The following is a 27,326-nucleotide window of genomic DNA, read 5'->3' as shown; positions in this document are numbered from 1 at the left end:
GTGGAATAGCACGGTAGGCATCCTTGATGGTGGTGTAGCAATGGTCCAGTGTGTTGTTTCCTCTGGTATTGCAAGTGATCTGCTGATGGTAGTTGCTTAGTGATTTTTTTCAGACTGGCCTGGTTAAAATCTCTCAAAATAATGGTGAAGGTGTTAGGGTGCGCTGTTTCATGCATGTTGATCCCATTGCTCAGATCAGCTAAAGACTGCTTGATATTGGCCTGAGGAGGAATGTAAACTGATACCAAAATAACCCCAGAGAACTCCCGTGGTAGGTAAAAAGGATGGCACTTTACTGCTACATATTCCAGGTCTGGTGAGCAGAATTGGGACTGCACTGATATACTTGTGCACCAAGAAGAGTTGATCATGAGGCATACTCCTCCACCTCTGGTTTTGAGAGGCTCTGTAGATCTATCCCGACAGTGTATTGTCTGGATCACTGCATCCCTTATGGAAGGGGTTAACCAGGATTCAGTCGAACAAAGGACACACGCAGTCCTAATATCCCTCTGATTCAGCTCTCTAGCTCTGAGATCATCGATTTTATTCACCAGAGACTGCACGTTCGCCAGCAAGATAGTTGGTTTCGGGAGTTTAAAACCCCATTTCCTTAAGTGCATTTGTAGCCCTGATCTACACCTGTGCCTCCTCTGGGGTGTCCTCGCTGGGAACTTCCGACCACAATTGGTGTAGTTTCCGTTGGTTTTAAGCAGCGATAGTTTGTTTAAACACATTAAGACATCTTTGTTGACTCTACTGACCTTAGAAGCAGTTGTACTTTTTAACTGTATCAAGCTGAAATGGGAACATTTTATCATCCATTGAGAGTACTGCTGCTATTTGAATCATGCCTAGGCACCCCAGAAGTAATGTCCACTTTGGTAGGAATAATAGAAAAACAAAGTATTATTTAAAAGATTGGGAAATGTTGATGTAACACCCTGGGAAAGCTTTCACTGCTAATGTAATGGTCTTTCTATAGAAGTAGTGTTTGTGTTACGGTTAGCGATAATGGATGCTTTGGAATGTGAGTCATCCAATGACGGGAGTGTGTTTTTCGGTGCCGTGTGCCGGACACCAGGGTGATCTGGGTCTTTTGTTTGGTGGGAAAGGAAGAGAAAAGATGCTGGAGAGAAGTGGTCGTAGGGCTTGACCTGGAGCGGAGCTATGATCTAATGAAGGCTGGGGATATTGACGGAGGATCGGCGAAGGGGAAACCGTGCGCTCCAACTTGTGCACATTAGACTGTTCCATTAAAATAAGCCCTTTTGTTTTGCTTTTTCTTCACAAATCCTGCAGTCAAATTAAGCATTATAAAGCTAAATCGTTTAATTGTATGTGGTGTACTGTTATTTTGAGGTACTGATTTGTAACAGGGTAACATATCATGCTGCATCCACACAAACAGAGGGGTTTAGGGGTTGGCTTGCATCTCAATCTTACACGTTTGGCGGGGCCAGTGATTATCCTCCCTCGACTTATGTGGCCGACAGAGCCAGAATGTTTCATTGATGTAGCAAGTGACACCAGTCATTGGAAGTAAATGTATTGGTAGAAGAAACGATTAAAGTTCGAAGTGAATATATATCACCATATACAGTTCTGAGATTCATTTTCTTGTGGGCATTCACTGTAACTACAGGAAAAATAATACAATCAACGAAAGATAACCCCCAGCAGGACAAACAATGATTGTGTAAATGACAGTAAACTGTGCAAATACAAAAAGAACAACAGAAAAAGCAATAAATATTGCAAATGTAAGACGAAGGTACTTCACCTACAAACCGACTGCGGTCGTCTTTTGTTTCCAGTGCTCCTGATGTAGCCTCAGCTATATTGGTGAGACCCGTTATAAGTTGGGGGACCACTTCATTAAGCCCTCTGTTCCATCCACCAAAAGTTGAACTTCCTAAATGCCAAACAATTTAATTTTGATTCCCTTTCCCGTTCTGACATGTAGGTCCACAGTCTCCTCTTCTGCCAAGATGTGGCCGCCCTCAGAAGCAACACCTTATATTCCATCTAGGTAGCCTCCAACCTGATGGCATGAATATTGATTTTACCTTCTAGTAAAGAAAATTCCCTTCCCCTCTCCTCTTTCTCTATTCCTCAGTCTGGCCTTTTACCTCATCTCACCTGCCTATCACTTCCCTCTGGGTCCTTTCCTCCTTCCCTTTCTCCTTTCCTATAATATACCTTCTTCTGCAGCCCTTTATTTTTCCCACCCACCTGGCTTCCCCTATCACCTTCCAGCTAGCCTCCTTTCCTTCCCACCACCTTTTTATTCTGGCATCTTCCCCCTTCCTCGTCGGTCCTAATGAAGCATCATGCAGCTTCTGGAGATATTTCTCTTCATAGATGCTGCTTTACCTGCTGTGTTCCTCCAGCATTTTATGTGTGTTGCTTTAGATTTCTAGCATCTACTGACTTTCTTGTGTTTGTGATGAAGAGTTCTTCAAAGTGAGTCCATAAATTATGAGAAGTTCAGAGATGGGGTGAGTGAAGTTGAGCAAATTTATCCCTCTGGTTCAAGAGCCTGATAGTTATGGGATACTAACTGTCCCTGAACCTGATGATGTGGGTCCTGTGGTTCCTGTACCACCTTCCTCATGGCTGCAGTGAGAAGAGACCATTGCATGAATTGTGGTAAGAAAGCAAACAGCATGTTGGCCTTTATGTCAAGATTTTGAGTACAGGAGCAAGGATGCCTGACACAATTTATGAAGCATTGGTGGAAACCAAATATAGTGTGCAATATTTTTCTATGTATTTGAGAAAAGATGTTAAGGGCGTTATGAGTACAATGAAGGTTCTCTCTGGGAAGATGAGGCCCTCTGTTGGCTGTGGTCAACTATGGATATTGTGCCATCGCAAGCCAGAATGCAAGACAGGGCAATATGATAAGGAGCACAAGCTGTTGCCCATGCAGAGGGCTTCACCTTTCCACACAGATGATGAGTGCAAATGAATGGCAGGGATGGATACAGTTTGGCATCAGCAATGTTGCAGGAGTTGCCAGTTAGTGTTGAACTGAATGGAGGACTGCCTTAGGGACTCCTGCTCTGGATATTTCCTTGGGGTTTACTCCTGAAGCCTTCCCTATGAGTGGGTGTAGCTGCATGGCAGTGGAAGTTTGAGATCAGTTTTCTGTCTCTTAGACGAGTGCCCACCACAGCTGACAAGCCCCATCTGCTTGAAGCAACTCATTTTCAAGCACCAATAACCCACTATTGCCCCTTTTCCTGTCAGTAGAAAAGGTTCAGCTGGGCTTAGATGCAAAGCCACATGTTGAGGCCAGGAGCTGGACTTGGTTGTCAGAGGCTATTTGAGATACATGCCATTGGGAGCTTTTAATAGGGATCGGGAACTTATCCCACTATTTCCCTGGCTATGACAACCTTAGAACCATGAGAAAGAGGGATTGTAACATAAGGAGAAGTGGATTGACTAAGCCTATTTCACTAAAGTTAAGTGGAATGATAGAAGGTCTCTGAAATGGATTAAGTTACAGGCAGGATGCATGAAGGATGTCTCCTCAGGATAGTGGAATGAGTACCAGGGGCAAGGGTAAGACATTTAGGACTGAGTTGAGGACAAATTTCTTCACTAAGGAGGTAGTGAATGTCTGGAATTCTCTGCTCCTGAGGGTGTTGTTAGCCAGGTTATTTTATATATATTTAAAGTAAACATAGATAAGTATTTGAAAGATGGAGATTCTTGTTTACTGTAGGGTTATGGGGAGTGAATTAACACTGAAGAGGAGTTGAGACTATGATCATATTGAATGACAGACAGACAGACGTACTTTATTGATCCCAAGGGAAATTGGGTTTTGTTACAGTCGCACCACCCAAGAATAGTGTAGAAATGTAGCAATATAAAGCCATAAATAATTAAATAATAATGTAAATTATTCCCCATGGAAATAAGTCCAGGACCAGCCTGTTGGCTCAGGGTGTCTGACACTCTGAGGGAGGAGTTGTAAAGTTTGATGGCCACAGGCAGGAATGACTTCCTATGATGCTCAGTGTTGCATCTCAGTGGAATGAGTCTCTGGCTGAACGTACTCCTATGCCTAACCTGTACGTTATTGAGTGGATGGGAGACATTGTCTAAGATGGCATGCAACTTGGACAGCATCGTTTTTTTCAGACACCACTATCAGAGAGTCCAGTTCCACCCCCACAACGTCACTGGCCTTACGAATGAGTGGGGCAGGCTTGAAGGTCCAGGTGGCCCACTCTACAAGAGGTAAACAAAAAGCGATCTAAAGGGTGTACACACATTTTTTAAAGAAAACAGGAGGCTTGTGCTACAATTTAGGAAAGACGTGCAGACTTTGTAGAGGGAGCAAAACCTGCAACTGTTTTACTTGGAACAGAGGGAGTTCTGAGGAGATCTGACAGAGGTGAAAGTGAAAATCCATTACTATTAGTAGAGTGGTCAAGGACAAAGGAACTTAGATGACTGGCTAATGGACCAATGAAATGACTTGGAGAAATACTTTTTATGCAGTTTGTGGATGTGGTTTAGAATGTACTGCCAGGTGAATTAGTGGAGGCAGATTCAATTGCAGCATTCAAAGGGAGCAGCATTCGAAAGGAAAAATAAATCAGGGCTTTGGGGAGAGGGCAGGGGAGCTGGATTGCACCTACTTATAGCCAAAATGGTTTCAGCAAGCCAAACAGGCTCCATCTGTGTGGTAACAGTTCAATGTGCCTGTGATGCACAATGCCACATCAATAGTCTAACAGAGAATATGCTAAACTTAATATTAAATAAAAACAAACTAGTGAGATAATTGAAAAAGTAATTACTGGTGCTTCTCTTTACTTCCTAATTCATGGGCTCAACATCCCCAATAAAATTGGACTTCTCTCAACCTATGCCAGCTGTAACCCAGCATATGATCATATAGGTCATATCATTCTGCTGGAGAATCCTTTATAAAACTGCATCCTGCTGTTAGACGTGTGGAATCCACATGGGTGTAGTGATAGATGCAACACTCTGATGCTGTTACTGGGTTGAACGTTCCTGCACTTGTATTGCCAAATGCTTAAGATCGGGACTAAGTGACTGACGAGTCTTCAATTTGCAGTTAACTCACCACATATTCTTAGTACTTGTTCTTCCGCTTATCAGAGTTGAAATAAGTACCTATTATTAAAAAATTGAAACATTTAATTATGCATCTTGTATTATGCATGTTTAGTATTGACTTTGCTTATACCCATGTGAACTCTTTGAATATTGAAAATTGCCTTTTTCAACTGACACTTAAAAGGAAGTTCATAATGTGGCTTTTTGGTTGTTGGAAGCTTAGAATTTAAATACTGCAATTAAAAAGCTTATTGTTTAAAAAAAATATTTACAATGAAGTCAGACTACTCATGACTACCAAATATATGCTGAGAATGTTTTAAACCTAATACTTAAAATGCTTTTACTTTTGCATAGGAAGCCTGTTTCTTCAGTTGTGGTGAAAGTCTGAACAGCAAAGGATTAACATACCTCACCAATTCTCTGTTTGATTACCGAAGTCCAGAAAATAATGGTATCAGGGACGAGTTTATTTTGGATGCTGCCCAACACAAGGTCAGGTCATATTTTATAACTAATGGGAAATTTTATGTTCTAAGATTCCATTTTAAATGTATTACGCAAAATATTTAGAATATTTTGTATGGTTTTTAAGACAAATTTTAAGTCATAGAAACATGGAGTCATATAACACTACAAAAAACACGCCCTTCAGCACGCTTTGAATTTTTTCAATGATTTTAAGTTCCCTGGCCCCCACTGCCTTATTTTCACCATGGATGTCCAGTCCCTATATACTTCCATCCCCCACCAGGAAGGTCTCAAAGCTCTCGGCTTCCTTTTGGATTCCAGACCTAACCAGTTCCCCTCTACCACCATTCTCCTCCTTCCAGCGGAATTAGTTCTTACTCTTAATAATTTCTTCTTTGGCTCCTCCCACATCCTCCAAACCAAAGGTGTAGCCACAGGCATTCGTATGGGTCCTAGCAATGCCTGCCTTTTTGTTGGCTTTGTGGAACAGTCCGTGATCCAAGCCCATACTGGTATCTGTCCCCCTTTTTCCTATATCGCTACATCGACAACTGCATTGGCGCTGCTTCCTGCACGCATGCTGAGCTCATTGACTTCATTAACTTTGCCTCCAACTTTCACTCTGCCCTCAAGTTTACCTGGTCCATTTCCAGCAGTTCCCTCCCCGTTCTTGATTTTTCTGTCTTCATCTCTGGAGATGGCTTATCTACTGATATCTACTATAAGCTTACTGACTCTCACAGCTACCTGGATTATTCCTTTTCCCACCCTGCCTCTTGCAAAAATGCCATCCCCTTCCCGCAATTCCTCCGTCTCTGCCGCATCTGCTCTCAGGATGAGGCTTTTCATTACAGGACAAAAGAGATGTTTTCCTTTTTTAAAGGGGCTTCCCTTCCTCCACCATCAACTCTGCTCTCAAATGCATCTTTCCCATTTCACGTACATCTGCTCTCGCCTCATCCTCCTACCACCCCACTAGGGATAGGATTCCCCTCGTCCTCACCTACCACACCACCAGCCTCTGGGTCCAACATATAAGTCTCTGTAACTTCCACCGCCTCCAACGGGATCCCACCACCAAGCACATCTTTCCATCCCCCACCTTTCTGCTTTCCACAGGGATTGCTCCTTACGCGACTCCCTTGTCCACTCGTCCCCACATCCCTTCCCTCTGATCTCCCTCCCGGCACTTACCATTGTAAGCAGAACAAGTGCTACATTTGCCCTTACGCTTCCTCCCTCACCAGCATTCAGGGCCCCAGTCAGTCCTTCCATGTGAGGTGACACTTTACCTGTGAGTCGGCTGGTATGATATACTGCATCCGGTGCTCCAGGTGCGTCTTTCTATAGATTGGTGAGGCCCGATGCAGACTGGGAGACCGTTTCACTGAGCACCTACGCTTTGTCCACCTGAGAAAGCAGGATCTCCCAGTGGCCACACATTTTAAATCCACATCCCATTCCCATTCTGATATGTCTATCCATGGCCTCCTCTACTGTCAAGATGAAGCCACACTCAGATTGGAGGAACAACACCTTAGATTCCCTCTGGGTAGCCTCCAACCTGATGGCATGAACATTGATTTCTCTAACTTCTGTTAATACCCCCCTCCCCTTCTTACCCTATCCCTGATATATTTAGTTTTTCTCCCCCCTCCTTTTTTTCCTCTCTTTCTGCCCATCACTCTGCCTGTTCTCCATCTCCCTCTGGTGCTCCCCTCCCTCTTTCTTTCTCCCTAGGCCTCCCATACCATGATCCTCTCCCTTCTCCAGCTCTGTCTCCCTTTTGCCAATCAACTTTCTAACTCTTAGCTTCATCTCTCCCCTCCTGTTTTCTCCTATCATTTTGGATCTCCCTCTCCCCCTCCCACTTTCAAATGTCTTATCATCTCTTCTTTCAATTAGTCCCGACGAAGGGTCTCTGTCCGAAACGTCAACTGTACTTCTTCCTATAGATGCTGCCTGGCCTGCTGTGTTCCACCAGCATTTTGTGTGTGTTGCCCTTCACCCCATCTAGTCCATGCTGAACCATTAATCTGCCTAGTCTCATCAACCTGCACCCAAATCATATCCCTCTCATTCACATCCATATCCAAATGTTGAAATTGAACTCTCATTCACCACTTGTGCTGCCAGCTCATTCCACATTCTCTCCACCCTCTGAGTCAAGAAATTCCTCCTCATGTTCCCCTTAAACATTTCTCCTTTCACTCTTAACCCATGACCTCTAATTGTAGTGTCACCCAACCACAGTGGAAACAGCCTGCTTTGCATTCACCCTATTTTTTCCCCCTCATAATCTTGTATGTCTCTGTCAAATCTCCCCTCAATCTTCTATGTTCTAGGGAATTAAGTCCTAACTCATTCAACCTTTCCTTATAACTCATTTCTTCAAGTCCTGGCAACATCCTTGAAATTTTCTCTGGACTCTTTCAGTCTTATTTACATCTTTCCTGTAGGTAGGTGACCAAAGCTGCTCAAATTGGGCTTCACAAACGTCTTAATACAATTTCAGCATAACACATCCCAACTCCAGTACTGTACTCAGTACATTGATTTATGAACCCCAATATGCCAAAGCTTTCTTTGTGATCCAATATACTGTAGTTGCAATTCCAATTTCAAAGAATTGTGGATCTGTATTCCCAGATCCATCGGTTCTACCATATTCCTTCGTGCCCTACTGCTAAATTTGTAAGACCTACTCTGGTTTGTCCTCCCAAAGTGCAACACTTCACATTTGTCTGCATTAAATTCCATTTGCTCTTTTTCAGCCCATTTTTCCAGTTGGTCCAGATCTTGCTGCAAGCTTTGATCATTTTTCCTGCGGTCCACTGTATCCCCAATCTTGGTGTCATCCAATTGGATTTGCTGATCCAATTTAAAACATTATCAACCTGATCATTGATGCAGATGACAAAGAACAAGCCCAGCATTGATCCATGCGGCACACCACTAGTCACAGGCCTCCAGTCAGAGTGGCAACCACCGACAACCACTGTGTGTCTTCTCCCATGTGGCCATTGTCTAATCCATTTACTACCTCCTCTTGAATATCAAGTGACTGAACCTTCTTGACAAACCTCCTATGTGGGACCCTGTCATGTGATCTGCCCTTAGTGATAATGTTCCTCTCACATACAGCTAATGAAAGAACACTGAAGTGTATGGATAATAAAATGAAAAGACTGTTAGGATTCTTTACATTGTTTGTGTGTATGAAGACGACTATTATCTAAAATCACAAACCAAACCTTGAAAGAAGAGAAAATCCACCGGTATATATTTGGTATGGTGGTTAAAATTTTTTTCATGTCTTAATTTTTCAACACAGTATGGTGTCAGGAAGCCTGTGTAGCTGTACCACAGTTTGAACATAATAGCGCACTAATTATGATGTGTTGGCAGTATACAATTTTAAGCAACCACTTTGAGAATCTAATGCTCATACATTCAGCTGTAACACACTTGGGTTGATGTAGCTTATTTTATGAACAACAAATGTGCAAAAGAATATACTGGAATAAGAATAGGAGATTAAGCTCATGGGTGTGTTTTACTGTTTAAATAGATTTTAATTAGATAAAAGTGATCTGTTAACTCCTTCTAAGAAGAGTGACAAATCCAGTTTAATATAATTGGTTTATTTTGTGTTTTCAAGACCCAAAGCTCTTACAGAATTCTCCCGTTTTCTAAGAAACAGAAAAACAGTGGCATATTAGTTTTAAATAAACAAAATGAGGGTCATCTCAGTACTTGACAATGTTGCTTTATTATTCTCAAACAAAATGTGGGCTTTAATCAAAACAACCTTCAAGTAAGATGGCTGCGAGTTCAATCACAGCCTTTTTGGGTTGAAACAAAGGTGTAATTTGTCATTCTTTATGCCTTTTTTATGATGGGAAGACACTGCTGGATATTATGAATATCGGGTACTGCAAGTCTACCTGAGTTTTTCAATAGCAGTGGAGCTGGACTTATAGCCTGCTACAGCTACCCAAGAAGGAAGCTGTCAGAGGTCATGTGTGAGGCAGTGCACAGTCCAACGAGCTATCAAAAATGATTGACTTTGGCGTTTTTCTTGTGATTGCAACACCCTGCTGGACATTGGTCATGTAGAATTCTGCAAGACTGGTTCACTGGTGAGAAGACCAGCTGGATTGCTTTTGTCTGCGGCTGCACTAATGCATGATGAGGACAGCTTTGGGCTTGTCTTTGCAGAAACATGGCTCCAGGACAACATTCCATGCACCATCAATCCACAGGTTGTGGCAATCAGGGTCTTGGGCGATATTATTTTTTCCTGACTGTATGTTTTCATGCTGTCATAATTATATGTACTATGTGTGCTGTGTTCTGTGTGTCGGTGTTGGTACTTCTGTTTTGCACCTTTGCGTCGGAGGAATGCTTTTTCATTTGGTTCTATGCATGCGTATGATTGAATGACAATTAAACTTTAACTTTTAACATTCTTAAATCCACTATACATCCACTATTTTTTGTATTCATTCAAGGGAGGGTGTGTTTGTGAAATGATGCCTTGAAATGCTGAAGTTCTTCTGGTGAGATATTGAGCAGCAGCGAACTAAAATGAGCGGCAGAGGAATTTCAAATCAGGCCTGTGTGTGTGACTTGATTTGAAACTTAAGTGTTGTCTTCCTATGTCTAGGGTTTCTAATAATAATGCATTACTAGCTGTGGCAGGGGAGTTACCATTGGCAGGTACAACCAGCACGTCATCGATATTGGATGAATAGGGGCTTTTTCATGTGGATTTTTAAAAAAATTGGTTAAGCAACAGAAAGCAGAGAGTAGTTGTGAAAAATTGTCTTTTGGACTCAGGAAAAATGGCATTCCTCAGGAGCACTGTTTTTCTTTGTGCATATTGGAGAGTTGAACTTGAGTTACAGAACATATCATCGAAATTTTGAGATGACACAAAATATAGAGATATAATAAACTTGTAAGGTGGATTGTAATAGATATTCAGGAGTAGTTGACAATATATAGAATGTGCAGATAGGCACCAGTAGAAACCTAATGCTGAGAAATGCAGAGAACAGTCATAGGCAGAATCTTGGATGGTGATGATGTAAATGATGTACGTGAGTAAAATAGATTGATTGAGTGGTGTCACGAAAATAACAACATTAGTAAGATTAAGGAATTGATTTTGGACTTTAGGAAGAGGAAGTCAGTAGAACACACACACTTGTATGTATTGATGGGTCAGCAGTGAAAAAGGTGAACAGCTTCAAGTTCCGGGGCATCAGTAAGGTGGACTCAACGGATTGATGCAATCACAGAGGAATCACACCAGAGGCTACAGTCTATGAGAAGTTACGATATCAGTAAAAATTTGGTCCCATGGTACACAAACTGAAAGCTTAGTAAAGTTTGGCCCAGAACACAGAATACAGTCTGGTACGTCACAAAGACTAGCCAATTTTTACGGATGTACCATAGAGAGCAGTCTGAGTAGTTGCATCATCGCTTGGTATGGAAGGTTTCAATGCACAGAGTAGAAAAAAGTTGCAGAGGGTTGTAGATACATTCAGCTCCATCATGGCCACTAACTACCCCTCTATTGAGGACATTTTCAAAACTGGTTCTGTAATAGATTTTATAGGAAGAATTAGAAGACACAGAATAAACTATGGGGATAAAAAAGCCGTGGTAGCGAAGCGATTAGCATAATGCTGTTACAGCTCGGTGCATTCTGGAGTTTGGTGATTGGGGATCAATTCTGGTGCTGTTCTGTAAGGAATCTCTGTACATCCTCCCCGTGGAATGCATGGGTTTTCCCTGAGTACCCCAGTTTTCTTCCACAGTCCAAAGACATACTGCATAGGTTAATTGGTCACTGTAAACTGTCCCGTGATTGTGTTAGGGTTAATCAGGGCTGTGGGATTGCTAGGGCACTGTGGCTCGAAGGTCTGGACAGCATTGCTATATAAAAAGGGGTACAAGGACAAAGAGATTGTGGGTGTCTGTGCATACTTTGTTGAAAATAGCAGGTCAAGTTGATGAAGTGGCTACGAAAGCAAATTATATCCTATAGTGCATGAGCAATGAAACCATGATAAACATCTGTAACACATTGATTAATCCTTACTTGGAATATTGTTTCCAGATCTGGGTGCTGCTCTTGACTGCAATGCCTTTAGAGAGGGTGTTGAAGGGATTTGTGAAAGTGATTCCAGAAATGAGAGCCTTCTGACATACGGATAGAGTGAAGAAGCTGAGGTTGTTCTCCTGGGCCAATGGAGACATCTGGTAAAGGAAGTTGAAGTCATGAAGGGTACAGGCAAGACTATCAGTAATAGTGGAGGCAGATTCCGATGCTATATTCAAATGAGGGCTGAATATGTATTTGAAAGGAAATAATTGTCAGAGCGATGGGGAGAGAACTGGGGAATGGGATGGGATGACTTGTCCTTAAGTGAAGCCAGTGAGGGTTTGATTAGTCAAATAGCCCCCATTTTCACTGGAACTGTTAAATGTCGCCTATGCCCTTTCTCATCTAAGTTTACACCAAGGCACCAGCAAATTTTCTGATGTGTTAAACTCTGGACTCACTTTGGAGCTCCAGGGAGTTCTGTATTCTGTGTTCTGGGCCAAACTTTACTAAGCTTTCAGTTTGTGTACCTTGGGACCAAATTTTTACTGATATCGTAATAAGTTTACTGTAGACATGCCAGAAAGATTCATGTGATTTCACAATTATAGCTTATATTTTAATAAAAGGTTTTATGCCCATTTGCTCCTGCTCTGCCTGACTCATTTCCTCTGTTGTATAGACAATTCTGAGTTACTTTTACGAAGTATTTTTTGAAACTCTTGCATTGTAATCCTATGTATTGCCAACATGGAAGAAGGGCATTTGGCCCAGTAGTTCTGTGTGGTGTCTATATTGTACTTAGGCCTTAATTCATCATGAACTTCATTAACATTTTGTTTTCTCCCTCATGCATGAAACAAGCCATATGGTCCATCAAATCCATGCTGGCCCTCTGTGAGGCAGTGGTTCTTCATTTTTTTTTTGAAGGCTGGGTCAGACTTGCATTCAAAACACTTCCAAGAGACACTTAGAGGAAGCACTTGGACCAATACTTACAATTTTATCTAAAAACAGAAGTGCCACTATTCCCGCTACTCCACTCTCCTTTTTTTCTCTTTGCTCCACTACTTGATTTATCATGAACACAAAAAATTCTGCAGATGGTGGAAATCCAGAGTGTTACGTACCCCGTAACTGGGTCATTTACCAGCAAAGATAGAGAGGTCCATTGAAGTCTGATGGTACTATTTTTAACAGTAGTTATTGATAAAAATACACAAAAATAATATCAACGCAAACATACAGATAATATACGTCGTCAATACTAAATCTAAAAGCACGGGTATAATAATAATCAATAAGAAATAGCTCTATCGTTGTCTAGGGGATAATGTATTGCCCGATGGAAATATAAAAGTCACTTCAGTTCATTCAGGCTGCAGCTTTTGGTTGGAGAGAGAGATAGATTTTTAGAAATTGCCCGTTTTCCTTTTTATGATGTTGATCTTTCGAAATGTCGTTGGTGTCCTTTTCCTTTTAGCTAAGCCATTCTTCCGTGGTCAGTCCCGCCAATCCCAGGCAACGGGAAAGGACGCACGTGGGCCCCCCCCGGCTGTCGCTATTAAACGCTGTCTCGGGATTTCTAGCGTTTCTCCTGGTGTGTCTAAAGGGGTTGTTCCCCAGACCCTCTTTTATCCTTACTCACGGGGTCTCAGATGTCAATCAGGTTGGGATGGTGCCATCCCTCAACCCAGCCCACCTTGGTCATTCCCTGAGGGCTTTAAATAAATAGTACAGTACTCAATACACAATTCCGTCTCCAATAGACAATGGCCATTTCCTGTGGCTTTGTATCGCTGAGGGGCCAGGACATTCCAAACCCCTTGTGGATTCGGCGTGTCTTTCTCTCATTTCCTGGGCCTCCTGACCTGAATTAATAGTAATCTTGCGATTCTCAAAAAGGAGGGGGCTAGTTTGTACCCTTCGGCCCCTCAGAGTTGGGGCACAGTCGTAACAAGAGCAATACACACAGCATGCTGGAGAAACTCAGCAGGCCAGGCAGCCTCCAAAAATGAATATTCAATTCATTTAGTTTGGTCAATACTTTGGATGAGTCCCTTCATTAGGACTGGAATGGAAGGGGAAGTTGCCAGACTAAGAATGGGGGGAGGAGAAGGAGGAGGACAAACTAGAAGGTGATAGTTGAAGGTGGAAAGGTAAAGAACTAGAGATGAAGAAACCTGATAGGAGAGGAGAGTGGACTATAGGAGAAAGGGAAGAAGGAGGTAATAGATGAGGAGAAGTGGTATGAGACCAGAGTTGGGGATAGAAGAGGTAAGGGATGGGGTAAAGAAAAAAAAAAGCAGGAAGGAGAAATTGATGTTCATGCCATCAGCTTGAAAGTAGAATATGAGGTGTTATTCCTCTGCTCTGAAAGTGGTCCAATGGTGGCAGAAGAGGAGGCCGTGGACCAACATGTTGGAACTGGAATGGGGATAGGAATTAAAATGGTTGGCTAATGGGAAATTCTGCTTTTTGTTGATGGACTAGAGGACCTTAACAAAGTGGTCCCATGACCCAAAGTAAATTGTGTCTGGTAGAGGTAGACTTGAAAGAGGTGGATAAAATTATGAAAAACATATGTAACGTGCTGTAATGGCTTCTCCGTAATATTTCACTGCCAAAGCTAATGAAATGGCTTCTCTGTAATGTTCACTCCTGAAGTAACGGTTTCTCTGTAGCAGCAATGTTTGGGTTATGACTGAAGATAACAGGAATGTGGTATGCATGTTAGCCAATCAGGATTTTGTTTCCCTGTCTTGTGAATCTGGAAGGAGCTGATTCTGCGGGCTTTTGCCAGAGAGAGAGAGAGAGAGAGAGGGAGAGAGAGATGAGGAGAGAAGACACGAGTGGAGAGATTTGGTAGTCCGCTGGATGGGGTGGATTTGGAGTGAGGGTCCGAAGGGCAGTGACAATCGGAGGAGGTCGATGGTGAACGATCGGCCTGTAAGTGAGCTCCAACTTTGCACACAGACTGTGTAATAAGATTGGGCCCTTTTTTTTCTTTTATTTCTTTTCTATTAGCCATATAGTCAAAGTAAGAGTTATAAAGCTTAATTGTTTAATTGCATATTGTGTACTGTTTGTTATTTTGTGGTAGTGATTTGTAACAGGACACATTGCACAGTATCCACCCCAATGAGATTTCTTAAGTTTGGCCGGGCCGGGGGTTATCACCCCCTATAATAAGCCGCTAGGCGAAGCAAGAATTACACATAGATAGAGCGGACTGCAAACATCTTTGTCCAAGGATGGCAATGGCTAATTTGAGAGGATAAAGTGATTGAAGGAAAGTATAAGGGATATTAGAGGTGCAATCCTTTTACACAGAAAATGGTAAATCCATGGAATTGGGTAGTGGATACATTTGGAAATGATAGGCACATGGATGTAAGAAAATGTAGTGTGTTGGAGAGATGGGTTAGATTGATTATGGAGTGGGTTTATATTGGTCAGTGCTGCATCATGGGTTGAGGGGACTATACTGCAGTGTACTTTTATGCTTTATTGTGTTTTCTTCAACCACATGGCAGCTTCTTCTATATGCACACCATACTCTGCATGAAGAAATTACCCTTTTGAATCTTTGCCTTCTTAAAGTTATTCCCTCTGATTGCTTTTAGTTCCATGTGGAAAAGCCCATGTGCCTTCCATGACCCTACCTATGACCCCGTGTTTTTATAGTCCTTTTATAAGGCCACTCTCAGTCTCTTACACGCCTAGAAATAAACCCTAGGCTGCCCAAACTTCTGCATTAACTCAGGCCCTTGAGTTCCACAACATTCTTGTAAATCCTCCTGCTACTTGGTTGATTTTGTTGTTTTAATCCAGGGTTCTTTTAGAATTCAGGAATGATGCACAAAACTTGTTGCTTTATGATCGCTTTATTAAAATTTGATAGGACAGGGACAGAACAGTGACTACTTGAAGAAAAGAGACACTAGAGATGGTGCCTAACATAGAAGAGCTATTTTTATACCCAGAGCTAAGAAAAAAAATCATTCAAATCTATAGATAATAAACCAATTAGTAAATACTTATTCAGTACTGCAATAACAATTAAACAATGAGAAAACAATTATTCACTTAATGTAGAACAAAGAAGCTTCAGAATTATACTTTGTATAGCCATTAGAGGCATATTAAACTGTTAGGTACACAAAGATTGCTTAAATACAAGCAGATAATAATTATTAAACTATATTGAAAATGACAATTAAAAATCGGATCCAAGAACCTCCCCTTTGATTCTAAATCATATGTTTAGAATCATTACATCTGAAAATGCAGAGACAGAAAATCTTGTGATATCTACATTGCTTATGAAGTAATCAAAAAACTACCTAGGTTACGAAATATCAAAAGGTAGATATATTCTTCAAAGTACTCATCAGATTATGTTATGGTTGGACAGAGTAGTATGCACGCTTATGCAAGTTTAATCTATTTATTAATGATTGCCTTCAAACAAGTTAAAAAGTGATGTAAATTATGATAAGGTATATTAGTATGAATATTATGATTAATAATATTGTAACCCCATATTTCAAGACTTGTATAAATCCAATCGAAGAATACCCATCCATCAGATTGATGTATTTTAGTTGCTTCTTTATGAATATGATCAGCCAAATTAGTTAAGCCTTCAGACTTGTCAGGTATGCAGGTACAGCACTCCTTACCTATAACTGCACATTTTCTCCCCTTAACTGCTAAGAGAATATCTACGAAGGACAATCTTAGATGTGGCACCAATTCTGTTGTTACATTTCCCAAGGCATCAGCAGTGTCATTGCTTACTCTTTATAAGGCTGCAACCACATTTGTAATCTCTCTAATGTTTGCAATACCATAAAATGGGAATAAAATTGTTGCAAAACAAGCTCCTTCTAAAACGTCTCATTTACTTTTAGACTTGGGAGGTAAAAGTAAGGTATGTGTATGTCTCATACCTTAAAAAACATAAAAACATACCATAAATATCAAGATTCGAACCAATTACGTGGAAAAAAGGTATAAGCCCCATTTTTTCATGTAACATACATATTGTTCCATTAACTTGGACTATTTTTTATTACTTGACAGGAACTTTGTTGAATTGTAATATTTCTGATTGTCAATAATACAAGTATACATTAAGAGCCATCTCAACTGGCATATTATGAGTAGGGAAAATTAGCAAAAATATAACAAATAGTATAGAATAAACTTACTAATGTCCAATTATTGTTGACTTGTTTGGAGTCTTCTGGCTCATTAGTGATTTGCTCACTTGGAGCTCAGCAACGTGGGCACTGTGACCAAGAGTTCACTAACGCATTAACCACAGTGCTTACTGTCCTTATCGCATAACTCTTCGGCTCGCTTGCAGTGGCTGGTGTGAATTCACTTACTTTTACTTGCTACTTCCATCACTGAGTTGGTAATAATTATCAGTACTTGAGAAGGACATAACTATCCAGCTCCCAGTTGTTTCTTACACAGTTTCTTAATCAGGACCCACTCGCCAGGAATCAGGGTAAGTCCTTCTTTTATTGGATCTTCCCAAATGGCAGAAACCTGTTGAGAAGAAAACTGGTCAGATTAGTTAATTTCACACAATAGTTAACTAAACTGTCTGTATAATCTGTATATCAGTCTTTCTGAGATCAAGGGCTCCTAGGCGTGACATCGGATGCCCTGTTACAATCTTGAACCGATTTGATTTAGTTTTCTTGTTTGGGGTTGCTCTGATGCCACATAAGACCAGAGGAAGAGCCGTAAGCCATGGTACACCTTCGTAATGATACCTAATCAGTCTTTGTTTGATGGTTCCATTCATTCATTTGACTAGGCTTGATGACCTTGGGTGATGTGGACCAGTCAGTATTCATCAATCGACTTAATTTCTGACAAGCGCTCCCAGTGAAATGTATTCCTTGGTCAGAGCAATGTGACATGGAAATTCCTGTTTAGGAATATAGTCCTTGATCAGAGTTTTTGCTGTGTGAATGGCAGTGGCTTTCCTTGCTGGTATAGCTTCCACCCATCTTCACTATTACCAGTATATCTGAGTATCCTTGACACTTTAGTAAGGAAATATAGTCCACTTGTAAGTGTAAAAATGGATTTCAGGTGAGGCAGGGGCACTTAATTATGGTAGCTTTTCCGCTTCTCCAGAATTTGTTTTCTGGCATGTCGTGCATTTTTCAAATATTTGTTGAGCTTGTGCCTTGAACTTTGGATTCCACCACCATTGGGAAAATCTGTCAATCGTCATTCCATTCCAGTATGTCTTATGGAGTGTATTTGCAGTGCCAGATAATCTTGTATGTTCGTCTGTGGCACAGAGTTCAGTTTTGGTTCCACAGTTCCATTTGTCAGGTTCACTGTGTATGTTCGTTTGTTTTTTTCTTATTGAGATACAGTGTGGAGAACACCCTAAAGATGTGATCAGATTTGGACTCCTCGTCAAAGAAAAGATGTGCTGGCATTGGAGAGGGTTCAGAGGAGGTACATAAGAATGATTCCCGGAATGAAAGGATTATCATACGAGCAATGTTTGATATCTCTGGGTCTGTACTTGCTGGAATTTAGAAGAATGAAGGGGGATCTCATTGAAACCTTTGATACGTTGAAAGGCCTAAACAGAGCAGATGTGGATAGGATGTTTCCTATGGTGGGGGAGTTTAGAATGGGAGGGCACAGTCTTAGGATAGAGGGGCATTCATTTAAAACAGATGTGGAGAAACTTCTTTCGCCAGAGGGTGGTGAATTTGTGGAATTTATTACCACAGGCAGCTGTGGAGGCCAGGTTGTTGGTGTATTTAAGACAGAGCATGATAGATTCTTAAATGGATACAGTATTGAAGGTTATATGGAGAAGTCCAGGGTGTTGGGCTGAGGAGGGGGAAAAAAGATCAACCATGATTGAATGGCTGAGCAGATTTGATGGGGCAAATGGCCTAAGTCTGCTCCTTATGGTCTTTTCTCCTTATGTAATGCAAGAGACATATTGTAGCTCCTGGGCCATTGATTACTGGGTCCATTCCTCCTGACCTGACAAGTGGGAGAGCCCCAGAGATGTAGGCCCAGTCTCAAGTGAACTGTGATAAAAGCAAATGTAGGTGGGATGATCTTATCCTGCAACCTGGATATGGTCAATAGGCAGTCTTTTGTGTAGTTGATGAAGGATCATGATTTGATGAAGGTTCTGTGCCTGAAACGCAGACTGTTCATTCCTTACTGATCTGCTGAGTTCCTCCTGCAAATTGTTTGTGTTTTTTTTGTACTGCTATCGAGTCAGTCCCATTATCCCAGTCTAATAGTTATACATTACCTTACAGTACTGTGCAAAAGTCTTAGGCACACTAGGTTTTATATGAATTTTTTTTTAGATGTTTGACTTTTGCCTTGTGCATTAGTGTATCAGGAGAGAAGAACACTTTTTCAATTTCCAAACATTTATTTTCCAAACAGTTAAAAGTATTTTGTTAAAGAAAATATCTTTAAGTAATAGACCACTTTGCAAATAAAAAATTGATACCTTTTAGATGTCCAGCCCAGTGCATGATTAAGCAAAGATAACAAACAGGATGCTAGCGATCAATGACATAATGAGTTGAATGAACTAAACTGATTAATTCAAACAGAAACAAGTGTAGAAAGAATCAAACTGGACAAAGGACAAACAAATTAAAAGGTGAGGGTGTGGCAGTTGTGACAGTTCAGCCTTCAAATCATTAGACTATGGCAATAGTCAGCTTAGGAACAAGACACAAGGTGGTCGTCCTGCATCAAAGTTCAAAGCAGATGTTTTGCAACAGACAGAAGTTTTAAGGTGTGCTATCCAAGTTCTCCCGAAGAAGCACAAAGAAACTGGCAAGATGGAGAACCAGAAATGTAGTGGTTGGTTACAGAAACTGACTGCAGCAGATGAGAGGTACATCAAGCTGATATCCCTTCTAAATCGGAAGAATTCCAGCACTGCTATCAACTCTGAACTCATAGAAACCACTGGAAATGTAGTATACCTCTCTACATCTGGAGAGTTTTTTGTTGGAAGTGGTCTTCATTAAAGAGTTGCTGCTAAAAAGCCATTCGTCCAAAGTGGAAACAAAGTCAAGAAACTCAACTAAACACAAAAACAAGGATTTGGGTTTCTGAACAATGGCAGCAATGCTCTGGATGTTCTAAAAGTCTGTGGAGGCCAGTGCTATCATGTTTGCTGTTGTGTGCTGGGGCAGCAGGCTGAGGGTAACAGACACCAACAGAATCAAAAAACTTATTCGTAAGGCCAGTGATGTTGTGGGGGTGGAACTGGACTCTCTGTCGGTGGTGTCTGAAAAGAGGATGCTGTCTAAGTTGCATGCCATCTTGGACAATGACTCCCATCCTCTCCATAATGTACGGTTAGGCACAGGAGTACATTCAGCCAGAGACTCATTCCACTGAGATGTAACACTGAGCATCATAGGAAGTCATTCCTACCTGTGGCCATCAAACTTTACAACTCCTCCCTCGGAGTGTCAGACACCCTGAGCCAATAGGCTGGTCCTGGACTTATTTCCACTTGGCATAATTTACTTATTATTTATGGTTTTATATTGCTGTATTTCTACACTATTCTTGGTTGATGCGACTGTAATGAAACCCAATTTCCCTCGGGATCAATAAAGTATGTGTCTGTCTGCCTCTGCACTGACAAGTCAAAGTTTGAAAATTTTGGCTCAAACAAGAGGCAGTTGTAGAAGAGCTGGAGAGGGCTACATGAGCATCTGCAGCCAACAATGAAGCGTAGTGGAGGTTCCCTGCAGGTTTGGGGCTGCATTTCTGCAAATAGAGTTGGTAATCTGGTCAGAAGTAATGGACTCCTCAATATTGAGAAGTATAAGCAGATTCTCATCCATCATGCAATACCATCAGGGAGGTATCTGATCAGTTCCAACTTCATTCTGCAGCAGGATAATGACCCCAAACACATGGCCAAGGTCATAAAGAACTACCTTCAGCATAAAGAAGGACAAGGAGTTCTGCAACAGATGGTATGGCCCCCACAGAGCCATGGTCTCAAATCATTGATCAAGACTGTCTGGGATTACCTGGAGAGACAGAAGCAAGTGAGAAAGCCAAAGTCTGCAGAAGAACTGTGGCAAGTTCTCCAAGATGCTTGGACTAACCTAGCGCCGATTTTCTTATAAAACTGCATGACAATATTTGTAAGAGAATTGAAGCAGTTTTAAAGGCAAAGGGTGGTCAGACCAAATATTGATTTGATTTAGTTTTTATTGTTTGCTGCTCTTTATAGTATTTCTTTGATATTTCAAAACTTTTCATTATTTTTGAAAGTATCTTTGCTTTACAGGATTTTGTTCTCAATTCATCATCACTTACATTTACATTTACACCTTTGCATCATACATTCACACCTTTAATAAAGAAAATGTTTCAAGCTTCACACCAGCAATATCTTTGAGCCAGTATAGAATTATTAATGCAAACATAAGTCTTAACCAAATGAGGGAGCTTTAAAGTGCACCTTTAAGAAGGAAAGAGAAATTAATGGATTAATATCAGAGCAAATGCTTTCATATAGTTATTAAGAAAGTGAAGGAATTTCCTTTCCAAAGGGAAGTCAATCTTTGAAATTGTCCTTCACCACCACAGAGTAACATGGATGCTCAGTTGTTGAGCCTACTCATGTTGAAAATTAATGGTTTGTTGTGTCAGGTAGGACAGACATCAAGCAGGATCATGATCTTCCTGAATGGTGGAGAAAGGGCCTATACTTGCTCCTACTTCCTAAGTAATCTCTGATGTTTGCCGTCAGTTGAGATTTCAGTGACAGTGGCAGAACATAAAGCAGGAGTCTATTGCCATTGATGATGTGGATTTTGATGTTGAACTTTTTTTCAACGGTCTGTTCAAAATTTGTGGCGCTAGGTGGGCTTTTCCTCTCAGTTCATCTTCTTTGAGATATGCTGGCAAGGTACATTGCTATTGTTCAAGTTAAAGCATAGGTGTGGGTATACTTATCTAGTTTTGAAAAAAATGTTTCTCTGCTATTTCAATTGCTTCTGGTTGTAATGGGTTCTATATTACAGTCACCATCTGGGGAAAGAATGTCCTTTCTGAATTCCCTTTTACTCTATTAGTGATAATCTCTCTGGCTTGTAATGTTGGTTCCCTCCAAAATAGAAAACTCCCTCTCCCCTTCCCATTTACCCTAACCAGTCAAGGTCTTAAAATCTTAAAAATTTCTGTTAGATTATCTCTTGTTCTTCCTCCTGCTAGAGAAAAGAATCTTAGTCTGCTCATTTTGATTTTTATGTTCATAATTTGAGCTGTTTTAAAATGCTATTTCATTTTTATTATCAAATTTGATTTGGTTTTTTTTCTGATTTACCATCAACGTTTGGCCTGGATTGAAACTGTCATTGGAACTGTGCCATTTCCATTGTTGTGGCTGGCTATAATTCTTTGAACAAAAGCCTGGAATATACGTGCTTAATCAAGATACAAAATGCAGAAATGTGGGGAGAATGAATATATATTCTGTTCCAGGATCTGCATGCCATGTTGGCAATATGTTTGTGGAAGCATATCCTCATAATGTGTTAAATAATGAAGGCAAACTGATGTATTTGGCATCAATTTGACAGATGTTAGATAAATAAAATTATGATAAAATGTTGGAAAACTTCAGCAGATGTGTAGTATTTTTCTAACAAAGGATTAATTTGCATGTTAAGCATCCTTTCATCAGGATTGGGTGCTTTGCAAATGTTGACTCTCTCTATCACCAGTTGTTATGTGAGTGTTTTGGTTCTTTTGTTTCAACAGCACACTAGTCATATAGATTTGTGCAATGCAACTACTTTTGAAGAAACGTTAAATAGTGTAAAAAAAAATCTTTAAATGTTAACTATAACCAGCAATGCAGTGTAATTTCGTTTTATCACTTAAACGATGAATGCTTTTTATGATAAATCACATTCACATTCTTTTGAATTCATATTGTTTGGGTTGGTTCAAAAAGTTAAAAGCAAAAATATTTATTTTCTTACAATTATACATTTTCCCTGTATTTACTGATTTACTCTTTGGAAAGAGGTTTTACCATTTTCGTTTAGAAGACAGTTTTTCACTGCCGATATTAAAAGTGGCTTAAATTTCTAATGTCGTTGAATGTTGTTGGGAGTGTATTTTTTCCTTGAATTTGATATTGTCCAGAGGAATGTGCCCAAAACTGGACCTCAAATTTTTTATTTTAATAATTATAATCATGATCCTCTGCTTTTCTAAAGGCATTTAGTATCTATGTACTTTGCCTACTTTTTCTCCAAAAATACTGATAGCGGATATCTCTGTGTGGCAGATTTAATTTTTTAGCTGGCTTGAAATATTTTACAGTCCTCTTCACAGTTATCCTAACTTGCATTTTGTCAGAGACCAAAAAAGGTGCAAGGAGGAAATACGAAGCACACTTCAAATGGATAAACCTCCTAGTCTAGGTGGCTGCATCCTGGTTTCTGAGAGAAGTATGGAAAGGAATGTCAGAGTCCTGGCCACAATGTGCTCAACAGTGAGAGAATCAGGGGGATGAGAGGTGGGGGTAGTAAAATAAAACTAAACACTGCAGGCTAGGCAGCATTTATAGAAAGCGAAACTGCAAATGTTTCAGCTTGCAGTTCTTTCATCAAAACTGGAAAAGTGAGAAAACAAATTAGTTGCAGAGTAGGAGGAGAAAGATAGCTAAAACAAAGGGATATATCTCATAGGTTAATACAGGATTACAGGCTGTTCCCGGGTCATGAATGTTCATGTTATAGACACTTACGTATGAGTGAGTGCCCATAATTTTATGAAATTCAGAAGTCCAATTTGCGTGCATACTTTTAGAAACATAGAAAATCTACAGCACAATGCAGGTCCTTTGGCCCACAATACTGTGCCAAACATGTACTTCCTTTAGAAATTACCTAGGGTTACCCATACACCTCTGTTTTTCTAAGTCCATGTATCTATCCAGGAGTCTCTTGAAAGACCCTATTGTATCCACTTCCACCACAGTTGCCGGCAGCCCATTCCACACACTCACCACTCTCTATGTAAAGAAACTTACTCCTGATAACATCTGTAGCTACTTCCGAGCACCTTAAACTGTGCTCTTTTGGGTTAACCTTTTCAGCCCTAGGATGAAGGCTCTGACTATCCACACGATCAATGCCTCTCATCATCTTATATACCTCTATCAGGTCACCTCTCATCCTCTGTCACTCCAAGGAGAAAAGGCTGAGTTCGCTCAACCTATTCTCATAAAGCATGCTCCCCAATCCAGAGTGTCCTACGGACTTGGACCCAAAAATCCCTCCGATCCTCCACACTGCCAAGAGTCTTGCCATTAATACTATATTCTGCCATCATATTTGACCTACCAAAATGAACCACCTCACACTTATCTGGGTTGAACTCCATCTGTCACTTCTCAGCCCAGTTTTGCATTCTATCAATGTCCTGCTGTAACCTCTGACAGCCCTCCACACTATCCACAACACCTCCAACATTTGTGTCATCAGCAAATTTACTAACCCATCCCTCCACTTCCTCATCCAGGTCATTTATAAAAATCACAAAGAGAAAGGGTCCTAGAACAGATCCTTGAGGCACACCACTGGTCACCAACCTCCATGCAGAATATGACCCGTCTACAACCACTCTTTGCTTTCTGCAGGCAAGCCAATTCTGGATCTACAGAACAAGGTCCCCTTGGATCCCATGCCTCCTTACTTTCTCAATCGGCCTTGCATGGGTGGCCCTATCAAATGCCCTGCTGAAATCCATATACACTACATTTACTGTTCTACCTTCATCAATGTGTTTAATCACTTCCTCAAAAAGTTCAGTCAGGCTCGTAAGGCACAATCTGCCTTTGACAAAGACATGCTGACTATTGTTAATCATATTATGCCTCTCCAAATGTTCATAAATCCTGCCTCTCAGAATCTTCTTCATCAACTTATCAACCACTGAGGTAAGACTCACTGGTCTATAATTTCCTGGGCTGTTTCTACTCCCCTTCTTGAATAAGGAAACAACATCTGCAATCCTACGGAACCTCTCCTGTCCCCATTGATGTTGCAAAGATCATTGCCAGGCGCTCAGCAATCTCCTCCCTCACCTCCCATAGTAGCCTGGGGTATATCTTGTCCGGTCCTGGTGACTTATCCAACTTGATGCTTTCCAAAAGCTCCAGCACATCCTTTTTCTTAATATCAATATGCTCAAGCTTTTCAATCTACTGTTAAGTCATCCCTACAATTACAAGTTCCCTTTCTGTTGTGAATACTGAAGCAAATTATTAATTAAGTACCTCTTCTATCTCCTCCGGTTTCATAGACAGTTTTCCACTGTCACACTTGATTAGTCCTATTCTCTCATGTCTTTTGGTGCTACAAATAGCAGAAATATTTATTCTTCTCTACATTAAGTAGTTGTTCTTTCTTATCAGACAATTGTTCTCACTGTCAATCATTTCAATACTATGGAGGCATGGCTATTATTTTGAGTAATTTTGTAATTTTCCAACTTATTGACAAAGTCAGCTTACAGATATCTGTAAAAATAGAACCCATTCCTTTCCTGTCTGGTGTGGCGGAGTCTACTGTATAGGATTGAATGAGGCTTCAGAGGGTTGTAAGTTTAGTCAGCCTCATCTTGGGTACTAGCCTGCAGAGTGCCCAGGACATCTTTAAGGAGAGGTGTCTCAGAAAGGCAGCATACATTATTGGAGACATCCAGCGCCCAGGGCATACCCTTTTCTCATGGTTGCCATCGGGTGGGTTGTGCAGAATCCTGGGGGCACACACTCAGCAATTCAGGAACAGCTTCTTCTCCTCTGCCATCTGATTCCTAAATGGACATTGAACCCGTGGGACACTGCCTCACTTCTGTTTTTAATATGAGGGGTGATTGATAAGTTCGTGACCTAAGGTAGAATTTTAGAAAACCTAGCACGTTTATTTTTCAACATACTCCCCTCCTACATTTACACACTTAGTCCAGCGGTTGTGGAGCATATTGATCTTGGACCTTCAGAAAGTATCCACAGATGGGTGATTGATAAGTTCGTGGCCTACGGTAGAAGGAGATGAGTTATACAGCTGTTGTTACATGCACATGCAGGTCAACTCTGAGTGATGCTGCAGAAAGTTTGAAGTTAATAACTTGTCAGGGGTAATTGATAAGTTCGTGGCCTGAGATAGAAGATGAAATGAAATAAAGGATAATGGGGAATGCTGAAGCATTGTTGTATCTTCAGAATTGGAGAGACAGACTGCAATGCTGTTTTTAACTTTTGTACCATTCTCTACTTAACGCTGAAGTGAACGTTAAAGTTAAGTACCCATGTTATAGTTTGCTTTGCTTAGAGCTACAGGTAAATAAAATCTTACGAAACTTTGATTTTAAAAAAATGTACACTAAACCCTACAATATAGTTTAAAATAATCCTGTGTATGGAGATTCTGTTTCACAAACCCTACAGTAAAATTAAAAGTGAATTCCACCTTGGAGTGGCAGTAGGTACTAATAGTAGAGAAAGCACAGAGCATTAATTTTACTGTAAGCTATTAGTTATATTTGTCATCTACCTAAGGAAACACTCATTTAGGGTGTTACAAGCACGGTTTTGGTGATTGAACACTGACCAATCTATATTCTTGTTGAAGTTCTATCATATGCAAGTAATTTTTGAGGCAGATTTGTATTCTTGAATACAAATGCCACGCTTCAACAAATATCATGAGTATAATTTACTTCTGAGCCACATTTGGGAAAAATACTGAGAGTTCACCGACTCTCAATGTAACTAAAATTATATATTAACTGGTGAAGTAGTAATCCAAATTGTGTTGCTCTCTGTACTATGTCATGTTACTTGAATTGGAGGGTGCTTAAGATAACCTCTGTACTCTTTCCCTGATAAGTCTTTGTGTAATGGCTACACAAATATAAATAGGCATCCCTGTATAGGGCTGTAATCTCTGAATTCCATCCTTCTGGAACTTAAGTTTTATTTGTCTTTCTTTGTTGGCAGGAGACATACACTGAGATAGCTGGTGTGCAGCGTTTTGGAGCCTTGTACATGGATTACCTGTATACAATGGAGTGCAGTGCTGGCAAAGGTATTGCTTTATTTTCTCTTTGATGTTTGCTTCCCTCCCCTTGAACTACACAAACAAAAGTTTTTATAGCCTTCTGGGCCTTGACCTGTTGCCCTCTCTTTCACCTAACTGACCAGGATAGTCAGGTGAGATAATATCTTCAAATTATAAGAACAGTATCTTAAATAGTGATTAAACTGCAAACTTGAGAAGTGGGCTTTTGATCAGCTCATGTGGTCATTGCTTCCTAAATTTAATGGTTCTTTGATGTGTATTTTGTTTAAGTATCAGTAAATAACTGCTTTGTTCTCATATACAACTAAATGTGCTACTGCACGGTTTAAAGTGCTCAAAATTTCCTGAGAATTGATCCTTTTTCTGAGATCGTAACATATATTACATTAATTGATGATGTATTTGTTTTAGTTTGTGAATTGAATTGACTGTATTTCTTGCATCCTTTGCATACGTAAGGAGTAAAG

The 27,326-nt window shown here is 40.6% G+C and overlaps 1 protein-coding gene across 2 annotated transcripts in view; it reads left to right on the top strand.

Annotated features, from left to right (window-relative positions):
• Positions 1–27,326, top strand: part of LOC132398003 (intermembrane lipid transfer protein VPS13B-like) — a 1,044,617-nt gene that overhangs the window by 209,559 nt on the left and 807,732 nt on the right. For both annotated transcript variants that reach the window (XM_059976892.1, XM_059976883.1), the window contains exons 11-12: positions 5,467–5,604; positions 26,778–26,865. In XM_059976892.1, the coding sequence (XP_059832875.1) occupies positions 5,467–5,604; positions 26,778–26,865 (226 nt within the window). The remainder of the gene's footprint in view (positions 1–5,466; positions 5,605–26,777; positions 26,866–27,326) is intronic.

Source organism: Hypanus sabinus, chromosome 1 (assembly GCF_030144855.1).
Source record: "Hypanus sabinus isolate sHypSab1 chromosome 1, sHypSab1.hap1, whole genome shotgun sequence".
Classification (NCBI taxonomy): Eukaryota; Metazoa; Chordata; class Chondrichthyes; order Myliobatiformes; family Dasyatidae; genus Hypanus; species Hypanus sabinus.
The sequence above is the reverse complement of the archived record's forward strand: the minus strand, read 5'-3'. Positions and strand labels throughout refer to the sequence as shown.